This window comes from Callorhinus ursinus, unplaced genomic scaffold (genome assembly GCF_003265705.2).
Source record: "Callorhinus ursinus isolate GAN/ISIS: 27379988/994484 unplaced genomic scaffold, GSC_fseal_2.0 scaffold3, whole genome shotgun sequence".
Taxonomy (NCBI): Eukaryota; Metazoa; Chordata; class Mammalia; order Carnivora; family Otariidae; genus Callorhinus; species Callorhinus ursinus.
The window spans coordinates 47,292,392-47,319,808 of record NW_027397065.1 but is presented as its reverse complement, the minus strand read 5'-3'; the positions used below and the strand labels follow the sequence as shown (position 1 = coordinate 47,319,808).

At 38.7% G+C, this 27,417-nt stretch overlaps 1 protein-coding gene across 4 annotated transcripts; it reads left to right on the top strand.

Moving 5' to 3' along the window:
- The first annotated feature begins 762 nt into the window (after window positions 1-762).
- On the top strand, window positions 763-27,381 carry MRPL22 (mitochondrial ribosomal protein L22). Of its 4 annotated transcripts, none has more exons than XM_073890596.1 (7): window positions 763-831; window positions 1,650-1,692; window positions 8,178-8,313; window positions 14,294-14,359; window positions 15,239-15,316; window positions 20,216-20,285; window positions 27,085-27,381. In XM_073890596.1, the coding sequence occupies exons 2-7, from the start codon at window positions 1,661-1,663 to the stop codon at window positions 27,294-27,296; spliced, it is 594 nt and encodes a 197-aa protein (XP_073746697.1). In that variant the 5' UTR covers window positions 763-831; window positions 1,650-1,660; the 3' UTR covers window positions 27,297-27,381. The 4 variants fall into 4 exon arrangements, with proteins under 4 accessions (XP_073746697.1, XP_025722954.1, XP_073746698.1 ...); XM_025867169.2 differs by lacking the exon at window positions 763-831 and adding an exon at window positions 1,495-1,552; XM_073890597.1 differs by lacking the exons at window positions 763-831; window positions 14,294-14,359 and adding an exon at window positions 1,495-1,552.
- The last annotated feature ends 36 nt before the right edge of the window (window positions 27,382-27,417 follow it).

Sequence of the window (27,417 nt, the reverse complement as noted above, 5' to 3'; positions counted from 1 at the left end):
CCGCTGCCGCCGGGCTGGGAGGGGCTCGGCCGCGCGCGCCGGGCTCCGCCTCCCAGTCCCACCCGCGGCCAGAAGGTCTAGTGCTGCGGGAGCCTAGCCTGGGGGTTAGGCATTCTCACCTCCTACAGCAAAGTACATAATTAAGGGGTTAGACTTAGGGGTTAGACTTGTGGAGTCGCCTCCCCGCACAGTCGTTTTATTTTGTGGACCTGTTCAACCACTATCCCATCAAGTATTTTTGAACGCTATGTGCCAGGGCACTTTGCCAGTTCTGGAGATTCTTTAAAGACATCTACGACAAGCCAGTTAACAAAAAGATAAAAGTTTGAATCAAATCAAAAAGGAAAGGAAGAGTTAGTTCCGGCAACTGGGTGGAAATTCTGGGTCTAGAGTCTTAGTACTCAAAGAGGAGCAGAACAGAGTGACTGTTGATGGCGTGCCAGCTCTGTGAAGGGAATTGTGTGTGGTTAACTGCTGTGGAGGAAAAGGAATGAAAGTTTCAGATTCTGCACTTACACTCTCCTACTCTTGTATTGCTTGTTTGCATAGGGCATGTGGCAGTCCTGCATAGGCAGCGAACTAAACCTGAAATATGTATCCTTACGTAGAGAGGTCAAGCATATATTTGGATGTGGGTAGGGGCACTAATTTGGGAGGCATCCAGCCCCAGATTGAATTAGTGGTTTTGCCAGTTGTCGGAGAGACTTTAACCTATCCTAATCTGTTTCCTCATTTGAAGGAAGATGATAATCCATGCCTCGTTGGATTGCTGTGAGGAATACATAGATTTAGTGAAAACGCCTGCCCGGCATATATGGTAGCAAGTTGCCAGTGAGTATTAATTTATCTCTTGGAGGTCAACCTGGAGATTAACATAGGGATTAGGACATCATACTTTGTATTCGAGCTGTTTGTACGTTGTAGAGCTTTCCACACGATCCCTAGTGATCTTCACAACAAGCCTGCGCTGTAGGGATAGTTGTTTCTATTTTGCTGAGAAGAAAACTGAGGCCCACCTCTCTTTTCCTAATCTTTCCGGCCACTTGTGAGGTGAGGTTTCTCAATTTTTCTTTTTTTCTTTCTTTCTTTAAAAATATTTTATTTATTTGACAGAGAAAGAGACAGTGAGAGAGGGAACACAAGCAGGGGGAGTGGAAGAGGGAGAAGCAGGCTTCTTGCCCAGCAGGGAGCCCAATAGGGGGCTGGATCCCAAGACCCCGGGATCATGACCTGAGCCCAAGGTTTAACCACTGAGCCACCCAGGCGCCCCAAAGTTTTTCAATTTTTCTGGATCTCGATGAATGTCCAGAAACTCACTAGTTTTGCCCTTTATTAAAGTCATTCATTCCCAGGCAAGGCTGCCCGGATCACACCTAAAACGGAGGCGACGTGTTCGCGGTCTCCATGACAGCATCCCGGGTGTAAATACTGCTGGGTCTGCGGGGTGGGCAACCTGAGCATTGCGCATGCGCTTTGTTCAGACAGTGCGTGAACTCGGAGGCTTCCGTAGAGGGAGGGAGAAAGATGGCGGCGGCAGTACTGGAACGTATGGGTACGAATGGGTAGGGTAGGGATTTCTTAGTGGTTTAGGCGCGGTAGAAGGGAGTGGAGGTGGGAGTCTGAATTGACCGCTTGTGTTAATGTTTCAGGTGCATTAAGGATGCAGAATCTGAGGGGGAAGCTGGCCTTAGGGTAAGTCTTTGCTTCGGAGTTGCAGAGGGCCCAAGGCCTCCTTCCCAGTTTGTCAATTACTGAGGGCCTGTCGGCCACCCTCAGCATTTAGGCTCTGGGGCTGGGGAAGCGAACGACAGCCAGTCTCTGCTTGGTCATTCCATCTTTCCGCCGCCGTATTACATAGCTCAGAGGGAATCAGGATAACCTGTTAGGGGACATTGTAAATCTCTTCTCTAAATAATCTCTGAACATGGTTACACTCTCCCAACCGTGTTTCGTTCATAGGCTTCGGAGACAGATGAGTTGGGTGTGAATCCCCTTTTTTTAAACTATGATTTTGGAAAAGTTATTTATGTTTTCTAAGTTTTAGTACTTACGTATGCTAGGAGAGTAATATTAGTACCTATGTCATAGTATTTTTATGAGGATTAGATGAGGTAGTGCATATGAAGTGTTTAGTATAGTGCATGGCATATAACAATCCCACCCTAAATTCTAGCTGCATTACTGTTTTTATCACTATAAATTATTACTGAGTTCCCATTATATTTAGCTCTGTTTCCAGTTCTTCGGTCAAGGGACCGAAGAGGTGGGCTAAAGAAGAAAATAGGAGGCACTGCCCCTTAGGATTTGTCTATACTTGGCTTTTTTTTAGATTATCTCTTATTATTCCATCCTAGCTATGCTAATTTACTTACTTCATCTGAATATGCTGTCATTTATTTGCTTCTTGGCTTTCATACTGTGCCTTCACTTCCTGTCTATAATATGAGTTCTAATTATTTAAACCCTGTTCAGGTATTTCTTATTTAGATTTCTTAGATCTCACTGAAAAGGAAAGAAATTAATCTCTCCTTTTAGCATGTGTGTCTCAAATAGTGGCTTCATGTTATGTGTCTGTGCTCTCTACTAGCTTGTATACCCTGGATAGGTAGGGACAGTTCTTATTTCTTTTTATAGTTCCAAGTTAGGGTCTTGCACAAAGTGAATATTTTGTTAATGTTTGTTGACTTAAATTGTCCTGTACTGATTTATACTTGGAAGCTCTGAGCAAGGAACTTAAGCAGTTTGTCTTCAGTTTTTTCATCTATGTAATGATGTAATTACATAGTAATACAGGATTTATTATTATTTATTAAATATTTATTTATATTATTACAATGTAATACAGTATTTTGCTGGATAATCCCTAAGGCTCTTTTGAAGTTATATAATTTTATGAATCCCCATTCTGGACTTACTTTCTTTTTTTTTTAAGATTTATTTATTTATTTTAGAGAGGGGTGGGAGGGGCAGAGGGAGAGGGAGAGTGAATCCCAAGCAGACTGCCCATGGAGCACGGAGCCTGAGGTGGGGCTCCATCTCAGGACCCTGAGATCATGACCTGAGCCGAAATCAAGAGTCACACACTTCACTGACTGAGCCACCCAGACTTCCCGAAAATCTGGCTTATTAACTATCCACATGTGTATGACATTGATAACAAGAACCTTTTGGAACAGAGAAGTCACGCTTCTTAGTCTGCAAAAGCTCTTGCCCCCCCCCTCACTTTTTTTTCTGTCACTTTAGCTAATAGTGACTTTCAGCTAGGGGCAGTTTTGCCCCCACCCACTACCTCCATGCTCCTGAGACATTTGGCAATGTCTGGAGACATTTTTGGTTGTCACAGCTCAGGCAGGGGGTGCTACTGACATTTAGTGGCTGGAGGTGAGGAATTCTAAACATCCTACAAGACACAGGACAGTCCCCACAACAAAGAATGATCTGGCCCAAAATGTCAATATTGCAGATGTTGAGAAACTTCTGAGTTTATCATGGTCCAAAGTTGCTGGAATTTCATTTTTTTTTTTTGTTTGTTTGTTTGCTAAACTCTTGTTTCCTTGTTTGATTGTCCTTGACTTTCACAAAATGAAATTATATTGAGTTATGACAATATACGTATCACTTTAGTCCTTTATTTTAGATTCTAATTGAGGCAAGATGGAGGATGTTCTTTTATTCAGTCTCAAGTGTGGGATTAACTTAATGTAACAAGTAAATTGGGAACAAAGAATTTTTTACCTTGATGTATATAACAACATGATATTCTCATGTTGAGCCAGAGGCCAGTATTATCTTCACTTGGGATTTGGGTATACCTTGTACTAAAGCTCAAAATGAACTTTGAGCAATAAATAGGAAGGATTATTGCTCAAATTGTGACTTTTTTTTTAAAAGATTTTATTTATTTGAGACAGAGAGCATGCAAGTACGAGCTGGGGGTAGTCGCAGGCAGAGGGAGAAGCAGACTCCCCGCTGAGCAGGAAGCCTGATGTGGGACTGGATCCCAGGACCCTGGGATCATGACCCGAGCCGAAAGCAGACGCTTAAGCAACTGAGCCACCTGGACGCCCCTTAAATTGTGACTTTAGAAACTCAGATACTGTTTATCTGAACTCTTAATCCTAAAATTTACTTTGTATCTGCTACTTTTCAATGTCTAATGGCTATGGGAAGAATTTGAAAAGTGATACTTAAACTGAATCCTTAAGTAGTGGTAGATGGAAGACACGAGAGTAACAGGAGTAAGGAAGTTCATATGCTAGTTTCAGTATACCACCTACTTTCCGTTTGGGCTCTGGCAGTCTCACCATAATGTGGGCACCTGTGTATCTGTTATGTGTACAAACATTTTGGAGAGTTGTTTCAGGCCTACCTTCTTTCATCCACTCTACGGAGGTCTAGTGAAGCTAAAAGGACTTGAGCTTCCCAATAAATGAAAGGATATAATAAATATCAGTAATGATACTTGACTTTCAAAATGATAAAGGTTGACCCTGGATGCCTTTCATTTTTTTAAAAGATTTTAACTAGTTTTGATTCTTTAGAATGCTAACAGTGAATTAGAGTGCTAGGCAGACTTAAAATTTAATATTTGTTGGAAAAAAATTTTATAGAAGGAAATGGATTCCAGCAGTAACTCAGGTTCTCATTTAATTCCACTAATTTCCTTTTCTTGACTTTTCTCTAGTGAGTCTTCACAGTATTTCTTACATAAAAAGGTCTGAAAAGTTGTTTCAAATTATGTAGTTAAGTTTTGAATTAAAGATTTTCAATTTACTTTATGATTGCTTCATTTTCTGCTTTAATGTGGTGTTATTCCAACAGTTGACCAGGAGAGGGCGGATAAGAACTTTTGATTTAATACACTCCTGAATGAAGTGCTCTGTTTGGAATAATATTTTAATTTAATTTGATTACGGTTGTTTAGTATTTGCTTGATAATTCATTTTATGAGCCATTTGAGCCCTGAAAGTATTGTAGGTATTCAGACATCTTTGTCATTATTTATTCATAATTTATTAATAATTAATTTATTAAGCACCATATTTAATTCATTGAATGTGTATTGATTTGAGTATAAGACACTGTGCTAGGGCACCTGGGTGGCTCAGTCGTTAAGCGTCTGCCTTTGGCTCGGGTCATGATCCCAGGGTCCTGGGATCCAGCCCCGCATCGGGCTCCCTGCTCCGCGGGAAGCCTGCTTCTCCCTCTCCCACTCCCCCTGCTTGTGTTCCCTCTCTCGCTGTGTCTCTCTCTGTCAAATGAATAAAATCTTAAAAAAAAAAAGACACTGTGCTAGATATGATGGATACAGAAGGTACAGGCCTCACCCTCAAGCATTCTTTCAGACTGGTTGGTATAACAGTGGTTTCATTGAAGAAGAATTAAATAGAAGCCAAGGGATTTGTGTTTCTGTAATCCTGTGTCAACAATGAGATTCAAGATAGAATTAAGGTTCAGAGAGCCCCTAGAGATAATGTACTCAATTCGTCTTTCAATAAAAAACTGGAGGCCCAGAGAGTTGATAAGCTTAGTGTACCCCTGAATTACAGCAGCATAGAAGCAAACGATCACGATTAGAAACATGAAAAGAAGGTTTGAAATTGTGTAATATAAAGTTTACAGTTCATAATGTTCAGTTTTTTGGAGAACAGGAGAGATGAACTGTTCAGAGGGCCTGATTTAAAATTAGTACTAGCCATCAGTGTTTATCATGTGCTAGGCACTCTAGGGTATGGTACATTAATTATTTATCCACCACTGACAGAATAAAGTTGGTATTCTTTTCATTCTAGAAGTAATAACATAAATTTTATTGAGCCCTTTTAAGTGTCAGGTTAAGTATTTTACTTAAAGTATTTGAGTTCCTTAAGAAGCCTATGAGGTAATTATGGTTTTTATTCCATTTACCAATGAGAAAACTGAGCTCTGGAAAGTTATGTGACTTCCTCAAGGTCATTTACCTTGTATTAGAGTTAAGATTTAGACTCAGGTTTACTTGACCCCACAGTCTCTGCTCTCATCCCATGGCTTATCGTTGTTTTTTTGTTAGGAAGTTCTGCCCTCTAACATCATGTGTCTTAGTCTTGTGCTTTTCAGTTAAAACAGTGGAACCTAAATGCGGATGGCAAAGTTTTTGTCAAGTATTTTGATGGTACTGATCTTAATATCAGGATGTAAAATGGTGAACTTGAGGTAGAGTAGGAGAAATTTACTTTGTATCTGCTTCAAATGAGCCAGTAAGAGAATAGATTTTTAAAATTCTCTAGTCTGGGGGAGTCTGGGTGGCACTGCTGCCCGCTCAGCAGGGTGTTTGCTTCAGGATTCTGTCTCTCTCCCTCTGCTCCTCCCCCTGCTCATGCTTGCTTGCATTCTCCCTCTTAAATAAATAAATCTTAAAACAAAATTCTTTAGTCTGAATGTTTTAAAAACTAAAAACAAAGGCCTTGCTAAGTGTATTATCCAGTTGCATAAACTCTGTGAAAATCTGCCAGTTTACAACAACTTTGAATATTTAAGTCTGGGTTAAATATTTACTCAGTATCCATGTGCCAGATATTTTTTTTTTTTAAAGATTTTATTTATTTATTTGACAGAGAGAGACACAGCGAGAGAGGGAACACAAGCAGGGGCAGTGGGAGAGGGAGAAGCAGGCTTTCCGTGGAGCAGGGAGCCCGATGCGGGGCTCGATGCCAGGACCCTGGCATCATGACCCGAGCCGAAGGCAGACACTTAACCGACTGAGCCACCCAGGCGCTCCTCCATGTGCCAGATACTGTCCTTAGTGCTAGATTACAGAGGATGGTATACTTCCCTTCAGAATGCTCAAAAGCACATTTACTACAGGAACTCATTCTTATACAGCCACCTTACAGTACCATAGTTCCAACTCACTGCTGCATGGCTGGTAAGAACAGAATATGAAGATAGTGGAGAGAATGGTTGTCTGGGAGAAGGGATCACGTGATGCCTTGCATTGAGGTGACAGTTGAGCTGAAGCTTAAAACAGGATAAGCATTTCATTCGGGAGATGATGATTGAGGAAAAAACAATATAATCAAAAGTATAAAGTTATGAAAGTATGTGGTTTGTTCAGAGAACAAGGAATGTTTGTGTGGCCAGGCCATAAGGTGAATGAGCCGAGATGGCCAGGTTGGGGTTAGATTATAAAAGGCCTTCTGTGTCTTCTTAGGAATTTAGACTCTATATTCTGCACAGCAGGGAAACACTAAGTTTGTGTGTTATTTGGATGTACCCAGACATACAACAGTAGATAATATGATGAACCCTCATCAACTTATCACCCAGCTTCAACTCATGGCCAATCTTATTTTATCTATGACCCCTACTCTCTCCCATCATATTTTGAAACAAATCCCAGATACCATATTATTTAATTCATAAATATTTCACTATATATCTCACTAAAAAGTATCAAATACCCAGTTAATGTTCAAATTTGCAATGGTTAAATAACTTGTACTTTTAAAATTTTAATAACACATTGAAATTGATATTTCTTTGAAGTCTCTTAATCAGTTGGTTCGTTATTCAGCTCTTTCTTTTTTCCCTTGTAGTTTCTTTGTTGAAGAAAGCGGGCTGTTTGTCTTGTAGAATTTGTACAGCTTGGATTTTGCTGAGTACATCCCCCTCATATTGTTTAACAGGTTCTCCTGTCTTTCTATTTCCTGTATTGAATCTAGAAGCTCCATTAATTCAGGTTTGTTTTTTGCAGAAAGACTACTTCATGGATGGTGGGTAGTGATGTCTTTCCTCAGGAGGCATGTAATGCCAGGTTTATCTTTTAATTTCTTAGGGATTACAAAATATTGTGATTTGTCCTGCATACTCCACAAAATTGAGGAATTCCACAGGTTAGGTCAGGGATCCATTGTATTTTCTTTAACTCTGTTTTTGGACTGAGCTGGCTTATAGTCAGAGCAAGAGATCTTGAGTTAATATCTGTTTATTATTTGACTTAATGCTGGTTATCAACTTTTTACTCCTACCTTTCAGTGAACTAGCTCTTTATGGTATTTTATGTAAAATTGTTTTCTGTTAATTAACATCTATACTGTTTCCACTTGTGATCCTTAAAGAGTTTTGGTCAAAATGGAGCTGATGTGATTCAGGAGATTAGTAAACTCTGGAAAAGATTCTAAGTGTCTTTTGTTTTACAGGCTACTTTCATATCATAATGTTTTACCCCAATCACATATCCACACAAGTGGGTCTCTGGACATTTCTCGAAGATGGGAAAAGAAGAATAAAATTGTTTATCCTCCACAATTGCCTGGAGAACCTCGGAGACCAGCAGTAAGTTGGTGGGTAGAAATAATCTCTTGGGGCAGCCTGGGTGGCTCAGTTGGTTGAGAGTCCAGCTCTTGGTTTCGGCTCAGGTCGTGATCTCGTGGTTGTGGGATTGAGTCCTGCCTTGCCTCTGAGCTCGGTGCAGAGTCTGCTTCAGGTTCTTTCTCCCTCCTCCTCGACCCCTTCCCCTCTGCTTCTCCCTCTCGAGCACACGCCCTCTCTCTCTAAAATAAATAAAATCTTTTTTTAAAAAAAGGAATTATCTCTTAATTTTGATAAAGAGCTCTTAATCTTATGTGGCTAACATTGATTTATTGTTCCATGTGAAGAAAGGGAAAAAGTATTCCACAATTTGTGTGATCATTAGACTGTTACAGAGGATGTTCTAGATTTATCTTCTTGGTAGTTTTAAAAGATTGTCTGTTTTACTTATTTGTTTGCCTTGACTTAACCTTCTGTTTGGGGGCCTTGACTCTAAAACTAAGCTAATAGCTTGAGACACACTGACAGTTTTTTTTTTTTTTTAATTTGTGGGTTTTTTTTTTTTTTTTTATTTGACAGAGAGAGAGAGACAGCAAGAGAGGGAACACAAGCAGGGGGAAGGGGAGAGAGAGAAGCAGGCTCCCCGCTGAGCAAGGAGCCCAACATGGGGCTCGATCCCAGAACACTGGGATCATGACCTGAGCCGAAGGCAGACGCTCAATGACTGAGCCACCCAAGTGCCCCCTTACTGACAGATTTTTGACTCTTAAGAGGCTTGCTAATGCATTCTTGGCAGTGGAGCATGAGCAGTTGGCAAGGAGGACTTAAACCATTGACCGTGTTTAAATCATGTTTGGGGGTGCTTGGGTGGCTCATTCGGTTAAGCACCTGCCTTCAGCTCAGGTCATGATCCCGGAGTCCTGGGATCGAGCCCTGCATCATGCTTCCTGCCCAGCGGGGAGCCTGCATCTCCCTCTGCCCCCTACTCTTGCTCTCTGTCTCAAATAAATAAATAAAATCTTTAAAAAAAAATAAATCATATGTTTGGTTTTCCAGCATCTTAAATTTGAACATAGACACACTTTGATTGATTTTTTTTTTTTTTTTTTTGTAATTCACAAACCTTTGAACTAAGCTTTGAATTTAATCATTGGATTCCTTTCAGAGATACCAAGTTTTATCTCAGCTGCTTGGAATTCTTTTACCCTCTCCAAACTGCTTGTGAGTGCTCTAGTCTGAGATACAAGACTAATTTCCAGCTTAATGTGAATTTGCTGTGGAATACATAGGTATCTGTTAAAGAGCTTAAACAAGTAATGATAGCATAAAAAGATGGAAACGTGAATCCTTAAGAAAATAAATTGTGCTTAGAAATAGAATTAATTATTAATTAATAACTATTTTTAATACATTAAAGTGGTGTTCATTATAAATCATTCAGTTCAGAAAACATCTTTTAAAGGTCTTTGGGTTTTAAGGCTACTGGATAATGTATATCATCTCAGTAATGTCATTTGCATAGTTTTTACATGAATTTGACAGCTTGCCTTTCATTAGTAAGGATTTCATTAGTAGGGTTTTTTCATTAGTAGGATTCAATTGGTAAGTATTGGTCTGAGTTAGTAGAGTTTTATGTTTTCTTTTTTTTCTATTCAGGGGAGTTAATTTATTGATTTAAAGAGCTCCCACCTCATTGGAGAATAAGGGGGAAAAGAGACGCTAATAGTTTAAACAAATAACTTTCTTTCATATTTTATTTTGTCATCAGAACTTAAAAGTTAGATTTGTGACAGAATCTGTGCTATTAAGTATTGACTCCTTTTATAATTAACCAAAATTTAGGAAAAATTGCATATTTGTACAAATATCATAAATAAAATATTTCCTATTATTAATGAGCTTTCTTCTTGAGTTCTTTGAACTTAGATATTAATTGAGAAAGAAATCATAACATTTGTCAGGTCCAGAATCTAAAAGCAAAATTTTGTATTTTATAGTACTAGTCTTTTTGTATATTAAACTAAATGCACTTCAGGATATATCCCAAGCAGCAAAATTCAGGTAGTTAACAGTAGATTACAGATTTTGTTTGAGTGAGTAATCCTTTTGGGAACAAATTATGACTTTTAGAAAATACTTTAACATTGTCTGACTTTAAATAGTGTTTGATAAATTGACATTGGTGCATCATTTATACCTGTTATGATTGAAATATTAATGCCCTTCATTAAATACATAGCTTAATAATGGAATAGTGTGCACACCTAGCCACATAGTTCTTATAATGTCATTATGTGCTGTGTGACCTTGTACTTGCCAATCTGCTAACTGCAAACATTTTAAAAATTAGTTTTATCCCTGATTTAAAAGGGGGTCAGACAGAGGCGCCTGAGTGGCTCAGTCAAACATCCAACTCTTGTTTTTGGCTCAGGTCATGATCTCAGGGTGGTGAGATTGAGCCTGGTGGTGGGCTCTGTGCTCAGAGGGGCATCTGCTTAAGATTCTCTCCCTCGGGATGCCTGGGTGGCTCAGTTGTTAAGCGTCTGCCTTCGGCTCAGGTCATGATCCCAAGGTCCTGGGATCAAGCCCCACATCAGGCTCCCAGCTCAGCAGGGAGCCTGCTTCTCCCTCTCCCACTCCCCCTGCTTGTGTTCCCTCTCTTGCTGTCTCTCTCTCTCTCTCTCTGCCAAATAAATAAATAATCTTAAAAAAAAAAAAAGATTCTTTCCTTCTGCCCCTCCTGATTTGTGCTCTCTCTCTCTCTTCCTCTCTGTCTCTCTGTCTCAAATGAATAAATAAAATCTTAGAAAAAAAATAAAAAGAGATCAGATAATATTTTCCATTCTAACTCATTCTGATCCTCAGCATTGGAATATGCAGTTAAATAATAGTGAATCAGGGGTGCCTGGGTGGCTCAGTTGGGTAAGCATCTGCCTTCGGCTCAGGTCTTGAACCCAGGGTCCTGGGATTGAGCCCTGCATCAGGCTCCCTGTTTGTCGGGGGGCCTGCTTCTCCCTGCTTACGTTCTTTCTCTCTTTCTCTCTCAAATAAATAAATAAAATCTTTAAAAAAATAATAGTGGATCAGTAGTGAGTAAATCCTATAGCAGTAAGTTAAAATTAATGTCACCAATTTGGGCATGTTTTAGGCCACTCCTATTACTTTAAGATTATTTTCCTAATTTAGCTAGCACCAATTTCCAAACAATATAGATTCCCTTGTAGACTTTATCTTACCTGTGGCTTCATCATGGTGAAGAAAATGAGCCAGAGAGAAATTAAATGGCTTTCTTCATAATAGTCAGCCCTTGTTAATTTGGGCTTGGGTTTACTTTGCAATATCTATGAAGAAAGCTATGTTAAATAAACTAAAAATATAGTGAGACTGTATCAAAACTAAACCTTTCAATAGGAGGCATGTTTTTAATTTATGGAATGACGTACTGATAATGTCATACTTACAAGTCATTGTGTGGATTCCATAAGGCCCTAGTTTGGACTCTTATTTGGTGACACTGTTTTTTTGAGAGAGAGAGAGAGAGAGTGTGTGTGGGGGTGGGGAGGGTGGGGGAGGAAGGGGCAGAGAGAGAGGGAGAGAGAATCTCAAGCAGGCTCCATGCCCAGTGCAGAGCCCCATGTGGTGCTCAATCTCAAGATCCGGAGGTCATGACGTGAGCTGAAATCAAGAGTCGGATGCTTAACTGACTAATGACACTGAGTGTCATTAAGTGACACTTTTTTTTAATCATTTGAGTTATTATATGCATTTTAAAATAAATTAGTTTCTTTAAAAGTTCATAGTTCAGACATTTCATAATTTAGACTTACTTTTATTTCATTTGAATTACTACTTTGCACATTATATCCTAACTTAACTTTATCTAATTTACTGTATAGCTTGGTTAATAGTGACATTAAACTGGACCTCCTGTCCTCCAACTTTGCCACTTTATCTATTTGCTATGATAGGTTTGTCTGGTTTATCTTTAGAAAATGCCTTTAGACATTGCACCTGCCTAAAGGGAATGTTGAGCTTTTTCGTTTTAAAAGAGCATGATTGAATAACTTTCTTCTTTTTTTGGTAAATACTTGATTCCTTTTTTTCCCCATCCTCCTGCCAGGAGTACAGTATCTTTTTTACAAAATTTGAAGACAATCATATATAGTTCAGGTTTGGAAATAGCCCACCATGGGAAACCAAGAATTGAAGAGTTTCTGTATAAAAGATTTTATTGAGTGTATTAATTTTTGCAGATGAATATTATCAGTCATGACAGTTCTTCTTTCCTCTCCAGTGCTCCCCTGGACACTATTGCTGAAAACATAATTAGGCTGTTGCTACAGTTTTCAGCCTGTCAGCTTCTATTGCAACTGAAATGAAATCTGCTACATATTAAAAGATGGCCACTTGAGAAAACTCTGTTGTTTCTAAGGCATTTGCAAATTTCCAACAGGAGTCAGAATGTTAGAAAGTTCTGAGGTCTCCTTGCTATTGTTTGCCTTGACAAATGTTTTCTAATTTTTTTTTTTAAAGATTTTATTTATTTGAGAGAAAGAGACACAGCTAGAGAGGGAACACAAGCAGGGGGAGTGGAAGAGGGAGAAGCAGGCTTCCCACAGAGCAGGAAGCCTGATGCGAGGCTTGATCCCAGGACTCTGGGATCATGACCTGGGCTGAAGGCAGACGCTTAATGACTGAGCCACCCCAATGTCTTCTGATTGTTTTAAAGGGGCAATATAGGTGTAGTAGTGGAAGGAACGTGGGTTTGATAGTCATAGGGGAACTTAAAAGATACACTTGCCAGACATTGTGTTAGACACTTCATATCACTTCATATACTTCCTGTATGGCACTTTGACTTCCAGCTTTGTCTCTCACAAACTTTGTGGTCTTAGATAAGTCATTTGATTTTTCTGATTTTTTTTTCTGGTTTTTACTTTGTGAAAGGATTATTATTATTTTTTTAAAATTTAAATTCAGTTAGCCAACGTATAGTACATCATTAGTTTTTGATAAAATGTTCAATGAAAGGATTTTTTTTTTAAAGATGTATTTATTTATTTGAGAGAGAGAGAGAGAGTGAGTGACTGGGGCAGGGAGGGGCAGGAAGAGAGAATCTCAAGCACTGTGCACTGAGTGTGGAGCCCGACACGGAGCTCCATCCCACAACCCTGAGATATGACCTGAGCTGAAACCAAGTCTGATGCTTAACCAGCTGAGCCACCCAGGTGCCCCTGTAAAAGGATCATAAAGTGTTTTCTCTCCCAACTCGTACAGTTAGATCAAATGAAATAGTGGGCTTGGAATGTACTTTGTCAACTGTAAATTGTATAATCGATGATTGATTAAAAAAATTAAATGGGATATACTTACTACTCTAAATAGAAGATAATAAAAACTGACATTTACTAGGATCTTACCAGGTGCTAGGCACTGCAAAATGCTTTTTTTACATAGATTTTTTTTTAATACTTACTATATTTTTATGTGCTTGGTACTATTATCTTCATTTCAAAAAAGAGGAAACTTAGGCAGAGAGGTTAAAGAGGTGGGTTCTGTAGCTAGTAGATGGTAGAATTAGAATTCAGACCCAGGCAGTCTGATCTAGGACCTGCTTGTGCTCTTGACCAAACACCTAGAATGTCCTGTGAAACGAGTTATTTTGTCTCTTTCACCATATTCTCTTATTTTCCCCACCAATAGGAAACTTTTTTTTTGTACCTTTTCTTTTGTTCTTTTATCCAGCTAAATGTTTTCATTTAGATCTTTTACTATTCCTCTGGATAGAAATGTTGCAAATATTGGCACAAAGTAGCCATTTTGTACTGTCTATCACTGCCTTAATGATCTTTTTAATATAGTGAGACTTTGGAAAACTACAACATAGAGTTTTTACTTCTTGTGGCAGCATTTTCATTAGGCATAAAAAGTTAAAAGTTTTATTGACAGTGTATGTTACTGTTATTTTGATAAATTTGCTAACTTTTTTTTTCCCATTTGTAAGGAAATCTACCATTGTCGAAGGCAAATAAAATACAGCAAAGATAAGATGTGGTATTTGGCAAAATTGGTAAGCTAAAATGACATTACCATTTAATACTTAGGAAAAGAAATTGTGACTTTTCCCCCAGGATTTGAAAAATCGAAAAAATTTGTCCTGATTTCTCCAAAAAGTGAGGAATATAATTACATGTTAAGACAGTTGATAGGTAATCCACAAATGATTGCTCAGAGATGAGTGATTTTGCTTAATTTTTACTTTCTTCTGAGAAACTGAATCATGTTGGATACATAGATATTCAGAACAAAGGCGTCAGGAATTTGTACCCTGAAAGATTCCAGGAAGCAAGCTTATTTATCTTAAAAGTTGATTCAGCCTATTTCAAAACCATTGCTTTTTAAGATTTTTCCTGGGAAGCAAGCTTATTTATCTTAAAAGTTGATTCAGCCTATTTCAAAACCTTGAAAAAAACTTAAGATTTTTCCTGGGAGAATGAAATTTATCTATGAGAGAAGACAAAGCCCCAGATAAATATAATACATTTATCCTGCAGAAGAAGATGCCTTTCACGCCCAGTGTGGTGCTCGCCACCCTGTGATTTCTGTTATGTCTGCTCTCTCAATATTACTAAAACATTTATAATCTAGGTTTTATGGTTAAAATATTTGAGTTTGATTTTGACTTAAAGAGGGTGGCACCCTTCTCAAACTTGTTTTCTTCTTCTCTGCCTACATTTAGTTAGCTATTTTTATTTTTAATTTTTTTAAATCCCACCCCCCCCAGTTATATTAACTAGTTATATGTCAATTGAGATATAATTGACATATAGCTAGGTAACTATTTTTAGAACTTGTTTGTATTATGTAAGGCTTTTATTTTTCATTGCAAAGGGAACATTGACTTTGTAAACTAATTTATCTTGTCTTGTCTGTTACCCTTTAATTCTAGATACGAGGAATGTCCATTGACCAGGCTTTGGCTCAACTGGAATTCAGTGACAAAAAGGGAGCCCAAATAATTAAAGAGGTAAACTAAGATTTGTGGGGAGGGAGTGCATAGCTGTCTTGCTGTGTTAGTAAGCTTAGCCTAAATCCTGAATTCCCTGGTGTAAATGCATAATTCATATAATACAGATTCAGGGCACTCGGTTTTATTAATGTCCTTATACCTTAGGAATGTTGTATGCCTTAAATATATCTTTTTTCCGGAGATGCTTTTATTTGCGCCAGACATTTATTCATTTTTTACTGTCTATGTGATAAATCTTTGTTTTAGTGATTTGGGATTTGATAGATTTTTTTAGAACATTTTTTTTTTTTGTCAATTCCATAACTGAGAGCTTATGACATTTTAATTAATTGGGTGGAAGGAGCACTTGCTGGGACTCAGGAGACTTAGAGTCTACTCTTTTCTGTGACAGGTTCTATTGTGATGATGGGCAAAACACTTAACCTGTCTGGTTCCAATTTTCTTATTTGTCAACTGGGTAGAATTGGATTAAATGATTTCTAAAGACCCTTCCAGCTATGAAAGTAGCTGAATCACTATGTACAAATGTGCTAATGGTATTTGTGCTGACTCATTGTAGGCACATGGTGTTTGTTGGTTTGTTTGTTTTGTTTTTTTTGAGGTTTATCAATCATTAATTTTTTCAAAGAACCAGTTCGTGGTTTCTTTGATCTATTTTTTTTTTTTTTTAGTTTCTATATCATTTATTTCTGCTCTAATCTTTATTATTTCCTTCCTTCTGTTGGCTTTAGTCATTGTTTGTTGTTCTTTTTCTAGCTCCTTTAGGTGTAGGTTAGGTTGTTTGAGATTTTTCTTGCTTCTTGAGGTAGGCCTATATTGCTATATACTTTTCTCTTAGGACCGCTTTTGCTGCATCCCAAAGGTTTTGGACTGTTGTATTTTCATTTTCATTTCTTTCCCTGTATTTTTTAAATTTTTTCTTTGATTTCCTGATTGACCCATTCATTGTTTAGTAGCATATTGTTTAACCTCCATGTGTTTGTGGTCTCCAGATTTTTTCTTGTGGTTGACTTCTAGTTTCACAATGTTTGTCTTTAGAAAAGGTGCATGGTATGATTTCAGTCTTTTTGTATTTGTTGAGCCCTGTTTTGTGTCCTAATATACAATCTATTCTGGAGAATGTTCCATGTGCACTTGAAAAGAATGTGTATTCTGCTGCTTTAAGATGGAATCTTCTGAATATATCTGTTAAGTCTATCTGTTCTAGTGTGTCATTCAAAACTGTTGTTCCCTTGTTGATTTTCTGTTTAAATGATCTGTCCATTGGTGTAAGAGGGGTGTTAAACTCCCCTACTATTATTGTATTATTGTCCATTAGTTCCTTTATGTTTGTTATTAACTGTTTTGTGTATTTGGGTGCTCCCATGTTCGGTGCATAAATATTTACAATTGTTATATCTTCTTGTTGGATTGTCCCCTATATGATTATATAATGCCCTTCTTTGTCTGTTTTTACAGTCTTTGTTTTAAAGTCCAATTTGTCTGATATAAGTATTGCTACTCTGGCTTTCTTTTGAAGTTCATTTGTGTAATAAATGTTTCTCAACTCCTCACTTTCAACTGCAGATATTTTTAAGACTAAAATGGGTCTCTTTGTAGGCAGCATATAGATGGGTCTTTTTTCTTTTTTTATCCATTCTGACACCCTATGTCTTTGATTGGAGTGTTTAGTCCATTTACATTCAAAGTAATAATTTATTCTTTTAAAGTAATTATTGATATATATTGACTGCCATTTTATTACTTGTTTTGTTGATGTTTCTGGAGATTTTCTCTGATCCTTTCTTTTCTTTGTCCCTTCTGATCTCTCCTTTGCACTCGAAGAGTCCCCTTTAATATTTCTTGCAGAGCTGGTTTAGTGGTCACGAACTCCTTTAGTTTTTGTTTGGGAAACTCTTTATCTCTCCTTCTATTCTAAATGATAGCCTTGCTGGATAGGGTATTCTTGGCTACAGATTTTTCTTATGCAGCACATTGAATAGATCACGTTGTTCCCGTCTGGCTTGCCAAGTTTCTGTTGAGAAATCTCCGGCTAGCCTTATGGGTTTTCCCTTGTAGGTTAAGGACTTCTTTTGTCTCGCTGCTTTTGAGATATTTTTACTTTATCACTGTATTTTGTAAATTTAATTACAATATGTGTTTGTGTTGGCCTTCTTTTGTTGATTTTGATGGGAAGTTTTCTGTGCCTCCTGGATCTGGATGTCTGTTTCCTCCCCCAGATTAGGGAGGTTTTCTGCTATTGTTTCTTGAAGTAAATTTTCTTCCCCCTCTTCTCACTCTTCTTCTGGAACTCCTATAATACGAATGTTGTTATGTTTGATGGAGTCACTGAGTTCCCTAAGTTGGTTCTCGTGTTCCATAATTCTTCTTTTTCTCTTTTGTTCAGGTTCATTATTTTCCATTGTTTTGTCTTCTAGGTCACTAATTCATTTCTCTGCTTTTTCCAGCCTGCTATTCATTGCATCAAGCCTGTTTCCAATCTCCTTTATTGCATTCTTCATCTCTCACTTTTTTTTTTTTTTTAACTCTTATCTCTATGCTAAGGGTCTCAGTGAAGTCTTCCATTCTTTTCTCAAGTGCAGTGAGTGTCCTTTGATCATTGCTTTAAATTCTTCATCAGGCATGTTACTTATATCAGTTTCACTTAGATCTCTGGCCATGGCATTATTTTGTTCTTTCATTTGAAATAAATTCCTCCATCTTGGCATTCTAAGTCTCTGGCTTCTTCTCTGTGTTAGAAAAGCGAGTTACTGAAAGTAATGAAGTAGAGATGTAATGAAATGAAACTAGAGAAAGTAATGAAGAAGAGATGAAACCCAGGGCCTGGTGCTTCAGGGAGTGTATTTGGTGTGTGCTTTGTACATTCTGCTGTCGTGTTCTGGTGGTTCTATCCTTTGGGTCATCTGCAGAGGCTGTCCTTGCCTATTGTGGGCAGTGTTTGGTCCCTGGCCTGAATGTGGCAAATTTTAACTAGATGTGCTCTGATCTGCTTGTGAAATGAGACCTGTCACCACCTCCACTGGAACTAAGGCCCTGTAAAACTCTCTGGTCAGGAGATATGGTGTAGGTAGGGGTTTGTGCTGGTCTTCTGGGAGGGGCCTGCTACACCGGGTCTGAGGCAGGCTTGACTGAGAGGGGCAGTCCCACCAGAGCACAGGGGGTTGGAGTTTGGTGGAAGCAAATTAGGCAGTCAATGTTGGTGCTGAGCTGCTTCCCTCAGGTGGCTCTGAGTTTATGCTGAGGGGTTGGGGGGGGGAATGACACTACCCAGCTTCTTTGTTCCTAGAGATCTCTGTGATCGCTGCCTCTCAGGGATGTGCTCTGAGAAGAGTGAATGATTTCCCCACTGTGTGTCCCAGGTGCTCTTCAGATCACTGTTTCCATGATGTCTTCCCCTGGGTTGTTTGCCTGCCTTCTCTCCAGGAGTAGTACAGTACCCTGGGGGGTCTCTTCCCAACCAAGCCTGATGACCATTAAAACTCCAGGCTTTAAGCCCCACTGTCTGTAAGAACTCACGAAATTCAGCCCCTCTTGTTTTCCATGCCACTGGCTATGGTGCATTCCCCTGTGGGCTCCTCTCTCACCCTTATTTGTGACGATGGCTCCCTCCCCCCTGCTGCACCTGCAGTCCATTTCTCCCCTAAACCATGTCCCTGCACTTCCTGCCTTCCTCAATGTGGATACATGGTGTTCTTTCAAAATGCTGGGTTGAGGACATCTGGGGATATTAGCAGTATTTTCTCCATTTCAGTTAGTTCTCAGTTAAAGCGAGATTTTTTTAGTTTAGTAGTTCAGCAGTTGAGATTGATGGGTTCAGACTTCAAGAGGTTCCACTGTAATGCCTATATTTAATTTAGTTCAGAATGTAATGACTAAGTATCTTTTGTGTACTCAGTTTTTTTTTTTAAGATTTTTATTTTTCGACAGAGAGAGAGACAGTGAGAGAGGGAGCACAAGCAGGGGGAGTGGGAGAGGGAGAAGCAGGCTCCTGGCCAAGCAGGGAGCCCAATGTGGGGCTTGATCCCAGGACCCTGGGATCATGACCTGAGCCGAAGGCAGACGCTTAATGACTGAGCCACCCAGGCGCCCTGTGTACTCAGTTTTGTGCTGTATTCTTTATCTTTAAATGAGTGAAAGATCTAGCTTTTGATTTTTTTAAAAAAAGATTTATTTATTAGAGAGAGAGAGAGCTTGCGTACATGAGCGAGCAGGGGGAGTGGCAGAGGGAGAAAGAGAGAGAGAGAGAATCCCAAGCAGACTCTGTGCTGAACACAGAGCCTGACGGAGGGCTTGATCTCACAACCCTGAGATCATGACTTGAGCCGAAATCAAGAGTTGATGCCTAACCGACTGAGCCACCCAGGCAACCCACAGTTTCGTTATTTTTAAGAAGTGTGTTCTGGAGCAGGTTAACTTAATTCAAAATATCTACAGAGTATAAATTTAATAATTCTTAAAATTTTTAGGTATGATTTTCTCTACTTGTTTGATGTTGTTTAATGGTTATTTTGGATCCAAAGTTTAAGAATTTTCATAAGATTTAGCTCTTAAGCTTCTTGAACTTTTTGACAATCTCTGTCTCAAAGGCATAATGCTTATCACCAAGGGTACTGCTGCCAGTACTGCTGTTTCCTCCTTTCCAACTCATACATTCCATTGTACACTTAGCAGGATGGACTGTGTTGCCTGCGTTTGCAGTTCTTATCTGAGGAAGGAAAGCTCAGTGTATCCCTTCTCCTTAGTACTGCTATCATTTAATATTCTCTTTTTAAAATTGGCTATAAAACAGAGGCATATGATTAGCAGTCATATTACAGAGATAACAAGAAGTGAGAAATTTAATTCCATTTTAGTTCAGGGTCAGCCATATCAATGCCTGTCTTTTCTTTGTTTAAGATTCTTTTAGAAGCACAAGATATGGCAGTGAGAGACCACAATGTGGAATTCAGATCCAATTTATATATAGGTAAGATGTTTGATATTCTTTGCATTGGAAAATGTCTTCCGATAGTGATGCCGAGTTCATTATCTAACAATAGTCTTTGATATTTAACTACTTAGGACTGCGTTTGCCAAAGAAGATTGCTGGTAATAGCTTATTCTTCTGCCTTCAGCATGCTAATGTTAGTCTGTTATAAATGGTAATAACCTCACTGCTTTATTGTTACCTGTTCTGTAATGCGAGTGAGATCATGAAACCTATTGCCAACAATTACTTAATAATAGGTACATGATGATGGTTCATGGAGTGGTCCTTTAATCATGATAAAACTGAGAAGGAACAGAACTGATTTTTTAAAAAAATCTTTGTCAACCTGAAGGAGGTAAATAAAGAATCACAGGTGGACCTTAAAAAATCTTTATTTATAATGGACTGAGTCAGGTGCCTAATCCATAAAGGTGTCCTGTAATTTAACGTTCCAGTTACCAGAACGGAAAATCTGTTGAGTTGTAAAAGCCAAGGCTCAGATGACCCAGATGTGTTTGTTTCCCTTTGTTATTACATTCTGAAGCATTATCTCAGGTTTTGTATGCTTGTTCCGTATCAAATTAAATTAATGTAAGTGAAAATGCTTTGGGAAACATGATGCACCATACAAATGTGAGGGATTTTTTTGTCGCATACCTTCATACAGGTCTTTTTCTAGAAAGAAATCAATGCTTATTACAAAGCCCCCTTCCCCCGCTCCACACCACAGTGAAGTGGAGTGCTGGGTGGAGTTGCTGTTTTCCTTCTCACTTCAGCAGCAGTTACTCCTAACCTCAGCAATTTTGTAATCAAACAAAGATGTTGATGTTGAAGCAAAATTTTCTCAATCTGCCAAACCTTTGTATAAGAAGAACTGAAGATATTTTAAATTCAAGATATGGGGTACTCTTCTCTCCAAATAGGGAAAAAAGGTTGAATCATTATGGGAGAAATTAGTTGTGCCTTACGATTTTTTAACTATTAGAGTGAAAACAAATCATCTAAATTCTACTTTGTCACATTACTTCCACCCTCCTGGAGATATTTATTCTGGTTAAGTTAAAATCCTACCTCAGCTCACCTGGAATTGGTGCTGGCAACCACACCTACTCCTGAAATTCAAATGAGTTATGATTTTCAATTGAAATATCTTATTTTAAAGCTGAATCTTGTGTAACTGATTATATTCTGCTACGTGCATAGATGCAGAGAGAGATCAAAATGGCATCTCAGAAGATGCAGGGCCATCGTAGTTACTCACTCATAAGCTTTTTCTTCTGAGAGCAGCACGAATAAATAATGCAGGGAGGGCCCAGAATCATTGGAAGAGATGAAATGGATGAAGAGCAAGACCATTTGCTTAAAACCTCTTGGTGACCTTTCCTGCTTTATGACTGGATATCAAATCCAATTTAATTAATTTTATTCATTTTCATAGGAATATGGCCTTCTTAGCTGACAGACAAAACTTTGTAATGGAATTCAGATACAAATGAAATAGAATTTGTTTTTAAATCCTTTTCAGTAATTTTAGTAAATGAGAAAGGTTGAGGAACTTAATCTTATCTTCCCAAATGAAGGAGCAAAGTCCAGTGTTGCCATTAAGCAAAAATAAACTTAACCAGTCCTACATGAATGGGCTTTTAATTCATCGGTCTCCTTGTACACATTTCTGCTGAAAAATCTCTACTGACCTGCACCCTTTTTTCATTCAGTTTTATCTAAAAATCTCTTCTCTTGAGTAGGGCTGATAAATTTGGATTTGTCTTATGATTTTAAAAATTCATTTGCTAAGTATTTTGCTGCTGAATTCTTTTATGAAGGTAAAAGAGAGGAGTACCCTCAGGAAGATGAAGTATCTTACCATGACATGTCAGACCTTTTGTCCCTGGATTTGCCAAAGTTCCCTCATAAGAGTCATCTGAGGTTCTTAGTAAAAAAAATATAGATTCCCAGGACCCACTGCAGACCCACTGGGCCTGAAACCTCAGGGGAAAGGCCTGGAGAGCTATTTGTTTAATTAATATCCCAGTGATTCTTACCTATAAAATATGGGAAACTGATTTTTCTCATTGTATTCTTGGAAAAGGCCTACATATTTCATTCCATAGATAATTGTCTTTCAGAGTTTTGAAAGACTAGTCACTTGTTGGCTACGATTTCATCCCAGCAATGGCTCCTCAGTCTCTTGACATAAGTAAGTATAGGCATTTTAAGGCAAGTGCTTTTTTCGTAGCATATGTTCTCTTTATATGGTAATTCCTTCAAATGCCTGTCATCAGTCTAAAGCCAATACGTGGTGTTGCATGACCACAGATTTTTGAAAATTCATTTCCTTTTCAAACTTACCATGATGACTAATGGTACTGTGAATAGACCTTAACAAGTGGACATGGACTAATAAAATGTCACTGCTTAGTGATTCATGGGATCTAAAGTGATTCACTTTAGGGAAAGTGATTGACTTTGTAAATCAGTCTTCTGGGCTAAGAGTGATGAAGGGGGAAGAGGGTTTCCAATTTTAAAATGTCAAGATTTACATTTACCTAAATACTAGTAAATAGGAAATATTGACAATATTTTAAATATTCTTGATACCTGTTAGGCATCATCTTTAGATGAGCATCATCTTGGGCATAATCTTTAGGCTGTTCCCATTTTTGAGATGTCTTAATGTTTTTTCTCTGATTCAAAAGTATTTGAGTATCTTCCACGTGCATACTGTGCACACAGTTAGGTGATGGTATATCTTATTAAAGCAGTTTAAAACATTTAGCACATGTAGTTTTGTTCTTTGACAGTAGTGATCCTTTGGAAGGATACATAAATTGTGTTTCTGAGTTGGAACAAACCATATACGTTATTAGTACTGTATGTACTTGGAAAACTTTGAATTTTTATTTTAGAATTTGAGCAAATTTACCAGATAGCTATATTGAAAAAATGGTATTAATTAGCAGAGGTTGTACTTCAAAATCATTTCTATTCCTTATTGAACATGATCTTTAGGAGTAATACAAAAGACATGAGTTTGATTGAGGAAGTGACTTTTACAGATTAAACATGAACACTTATACAGGATAGCATATGGTTTGAGACCAGAAAGAATAATATAGGTAAATAGTAGAGTAGAGCAGAGGAGGTCAGTATTGGTTAGAAAAGTCATGGTAATTTTCTAGAAAAATTTAGCTTTTGAAGATAGGGGTTTGGGTATCCAAAGAGTATCCCGGAAGAAAGAAGATTCTCAGAGTGGAGTAACCACGTGAGCTAAGGCACATAGGTTGAAATGAGCAGTAATTGTGTGGTCCAATGAGTAGAATAATTGAAGGAAGCAGAGGGTTGACCTTGAGTAAATAAAACTGAAAGGTGGATTGGGCCTAGATCCAGAGGGCTGAACATGGTGGGCTGTGGAATTTGGTTCACACGATAGTAGAGAGGAACCACAGAAAGTCTTGGGATAAAAAATTTATGTTATTAAGGCAGTGTTTTAAGACTATTAACTATAAAGCAATGGTTTTGAAATTGTGCCTTGGGGCCTCCAGGGGTGGGGCATAGGGCAAAAGAGGGGTTCCTTGATATCTGGGTCACTGGAGCCCAGGATGGATGGAGCCCAGCACCCCACAGGAACTCAGAAATATTTGGTGAGTGAATGAATGGCACAGTTTTGGATCTCTCCCTACTCGTGTTTCAATTAGAACAGAGCCACAGGACAGTAGGCTTCTATTTATTGTTTCATTTTCATTGAAATGGTTCTATATAAAAGCAGTTAAAATCCCTAACATACAGAATTAGTAAAAGAGGCTGGAGGAGGGGAGACCAGAAACCAATTTGGAATCTATACTCCTAAGTCCTAATTTCATTCAGACCTCACAGTGGCTGTGTTGCATATTCCCATTACATTGTATTAAAGAATCCTGGTGTTTCAGAAGAATTGATGCTTTTGTTCTGACATAAAAAATGTGGCATTATGTACTACAAGATAGGCAGATGGTATTTTATGGCTTTAGGATGAAATCATGACTGGCAATTAGCAGATATTGATGTTTGCTCTTACGTATTTGGGGGAGATGGAAAATGGTAGTTAACACAGACCCTGATAGGCTGATCATTGTGCTTGGATAGGTTATGTAGTACTGCATAGTTAGCTAGTTCAGATACTGTTTTCACTGGAGTAGTGTTCCTTTTCCTCAAAGTATTCTGGAAATGGCTGCTCAAGTTGAGTAGAGTCATAATTCTGGATAGAAGCAGCCATCATGTTTGTGAAATGCCTTTTAGAGGATGTCTACACTTTTCTAGTGACATTGTGCTTATTTGTAGGTTTCCTCCTGACAGGTGGATCCAGAGGAACTAGTGGTACTTCATTCTAAAGTGATTTGTGTAATCAGGCTTTCTCTTTGGAAATCCTCAAACACATTTCTTTAGCGACCAGTGATGAAGTTGGTATAAGGACAGTAGCTCTTTCTTATCTCATGGAGGCCCTAGTCAGTTTTCTTAATCACTTTCATTCTTAGCTTTGTCTCTGGCCAAGCTAGGATGTTTCTGCTGAAACCCATTTCATGGAGGACTGTAGTGAGAGGGTTGTCAAATGTATACTTTGACATAGTCCCTGCATTTATAAGTTTGTGTCACAGTAAGAATGTAAGAATGGTGAATATTGAAGTAGATTAATTTGATATGTCTTCTGTAGGTTTTGGCTTATTAAAAGGCTTATTAAATTAACTCAAGGAGTAACTGACTGGAGCACCTGGGTGGCTCAGTCGGTTAAGGGTCTGCCTTCAGCTCAGGTCATGATCCCAGTGTCCTGGGATCGAGCCCCAGGTCGGGCTCCCTGCTTAGCGAGGAGCCTGCTTTTCCCTCTCCCTCTGCTGTTCCCCCTGCTTGTGCTCTCTCTCTCTCTGTCAACTAAACAAATAAAATCTTTTTTTTTTAAAAAGGAGAAACTGACTAAATTCAGAAAATAGAAGGTGGTTACTCCTCTTATTTACTGTGGGTGAAAACCGGTGAACAGATTTCTTCTTAACTAGTATTTGAAAAATTTCTTTAAACTTACAAGGTCAGATGTTGACATGCAGAATTGGGGAGGGGAGATGAGGGAGCAGTTGTGATGTGGGAGTTCCTAAAATTGGCCACAGATGAGAATTACTGGGGGAAGGGGATTGGTGTTTGTTCAGAATGTAATTTCCAAGGCCCACCCCAAATACAGTAAATTAGAATCTCCAGAGATGGGCTCTCAGCATCTGCATTTAAAATATGTTCCGTAGGTTAGTCTGTTGTAGCCAGAGGACCAGCATTTGGGAACCTTTGGTTCTAGGAGCTTCTTACCACAGTTGGAGTGAAATAAAAGCTCTTTATTTCAGCCTTTAGGGCTCTCCGTAACCTTGCCTTCACCACTGATCTCCTTCCCTTGTTTGTACCACTCTTTGCTTTGTTTCCTGTGTTTCAGCAGGCTGGTGTTTTTTTCTGTTTCTAAAACAAGGCAGCCCTCCAGTGAGAGTGGCTAAAATTAACAGCTCAGGAAACAACAGATGTTGGTGAGGATGTGGAGAAAGGGGAACCCTTTTACACTGCTGGTGGGAATGCAAACTAGTGCATACACTCTGCAAAACAGTATGGAGGTTCCTCAAAAAGTTAAAGCTAGAACTACGCTATGAACCAGCAACTGAACTACTAGGGATTTATCCAAAGAACACAGAAATAGGGATTTGAAGGGGCACTTGCACCCCAGTGTTTATAGCAGCAATGCCGACAGTAGTCAAAGTATGGAAAGAGCCCAGATTTCCATCAACAGATAAATGGATAAAGAAAATGTGGTATATAGTGTATATATATACACATATATATACAGTGGCATTTTATTCAGCCCTCAAAAAAATGAAATCTTATCATTTGCAACAACATGGATGAAACTAGAGGGTATTGTGCTAAGCAAAATAAGTCAGTCAAGAAAGACAAATACATGATTTCAGTCATATGTGGAATTTAAGAAACAAAACAGATGAACATAGAGGAAGGGAAGGAAAAATAAAATAAGACGAAAACAGAGAGGGAGACAAGCCATGAAAGACTCTTAACTATAGGGAACAAACTGAGGGTTGCTGGAGGGGAGGTAGGTGGGGGGAAGGAGGAACTGGGTGATGGGCATTAAGGAGGGCACTTGAAGTAATGAGCACTGGGTGGTATATGTAAATGATGAATCACTAAATTCTACCCCTGAAACTAACAATACACTATAAGTTAATTGAATTGAATTTAAATAAAAAATAAACCAAGCACATTCCCACCTTTGGTCTTTGCACTTGCTTTTCTCTCTGCCTGGAATACCGTGCCCCTATATATTTGCATGGGTGATTCATTCTGGTCTTGGATTGAATGTCTCTTCCTCAGAGATGCCTGTTGATACCCTCCGGTCTGATGTTGCCCCCAGCACCCCATCAATCTCTCTCACGTCACTGTTTAATTCATTGTACTTGTCACTAACTGGAATGATCATGTTTATTTTCTGTCTCTCTCCTTTAGAATGTACACTGCATGGAGGCAGGATCCTTGCTAGTCTTTTTCACTCTTCTCTCTCCAACACTTAGAATAGAGGCTGGTCCTTAATAAGTACTCAAGAGACACTTGTTTTGAGATAAATCTGCTCTCACCAGCCAGTGAACTCATGTAGTTTTAGAATCTAGTCGAGGAAAGGACAGAAATTGCTCAGGTGATCAAGCTATAGTCTTTTTTTTTTTTTTTTAAGCTATAGTCTTACGGATGTAGTCACATTTTCTATAACTCTCTTTGTCTTCCTGTCTAGCTGAGTCGACCTCAGGGCGAGGCCAGTACCTGAAACGCATCCGATACCATGGCAGAGGTCGCTTTGGGATCATGGAGAAGGTTTTTTGCCATTATTTTGTGAAGTTGGTGGAAGGCCCCCCACCTCCACGTGAGGCACCGAAGACGGCAGTCACCCACGCCAAAGAGTATATTCAGGAGCTCCGCAACCGGACCATTATTCACACTCTGTGATAGGGGATTCAGATTCCACAGTGTATATATTTTGCCATTTATTTCTTAAAAACAAACAGAAATTAAAGACAAATGCTTTTTATGATTTGTCATTGAGTTATTGCAATACGAAGTATGATGC

What these genes read in the sequence shown, in the direction of transcription:
- MRPL22 (XM_025867169.2), top strand. Translation starts at nt 1,525, where the DNA reads ATGGCGGCGGCAGTACTGGAACGTATGG. An exon ending in GAGAACCTCGGAGACCAGCA is followed by an intron (nt 8,314 to 14,293) that starts GTAAGTTGGTGG and finishes CCCATTTGTAAG; the next exon opens with GAAATCTACCATTGTCGAAG. An exon ending in CAGATCCAATTTATATATAG is followed by an intron (nt 20,286 to 27,084) that starts GTAAGATGTTTG and finishes CTTCCTGTCTAG; the next exon opens with CTGAGTCGACCTCAGGGCGA.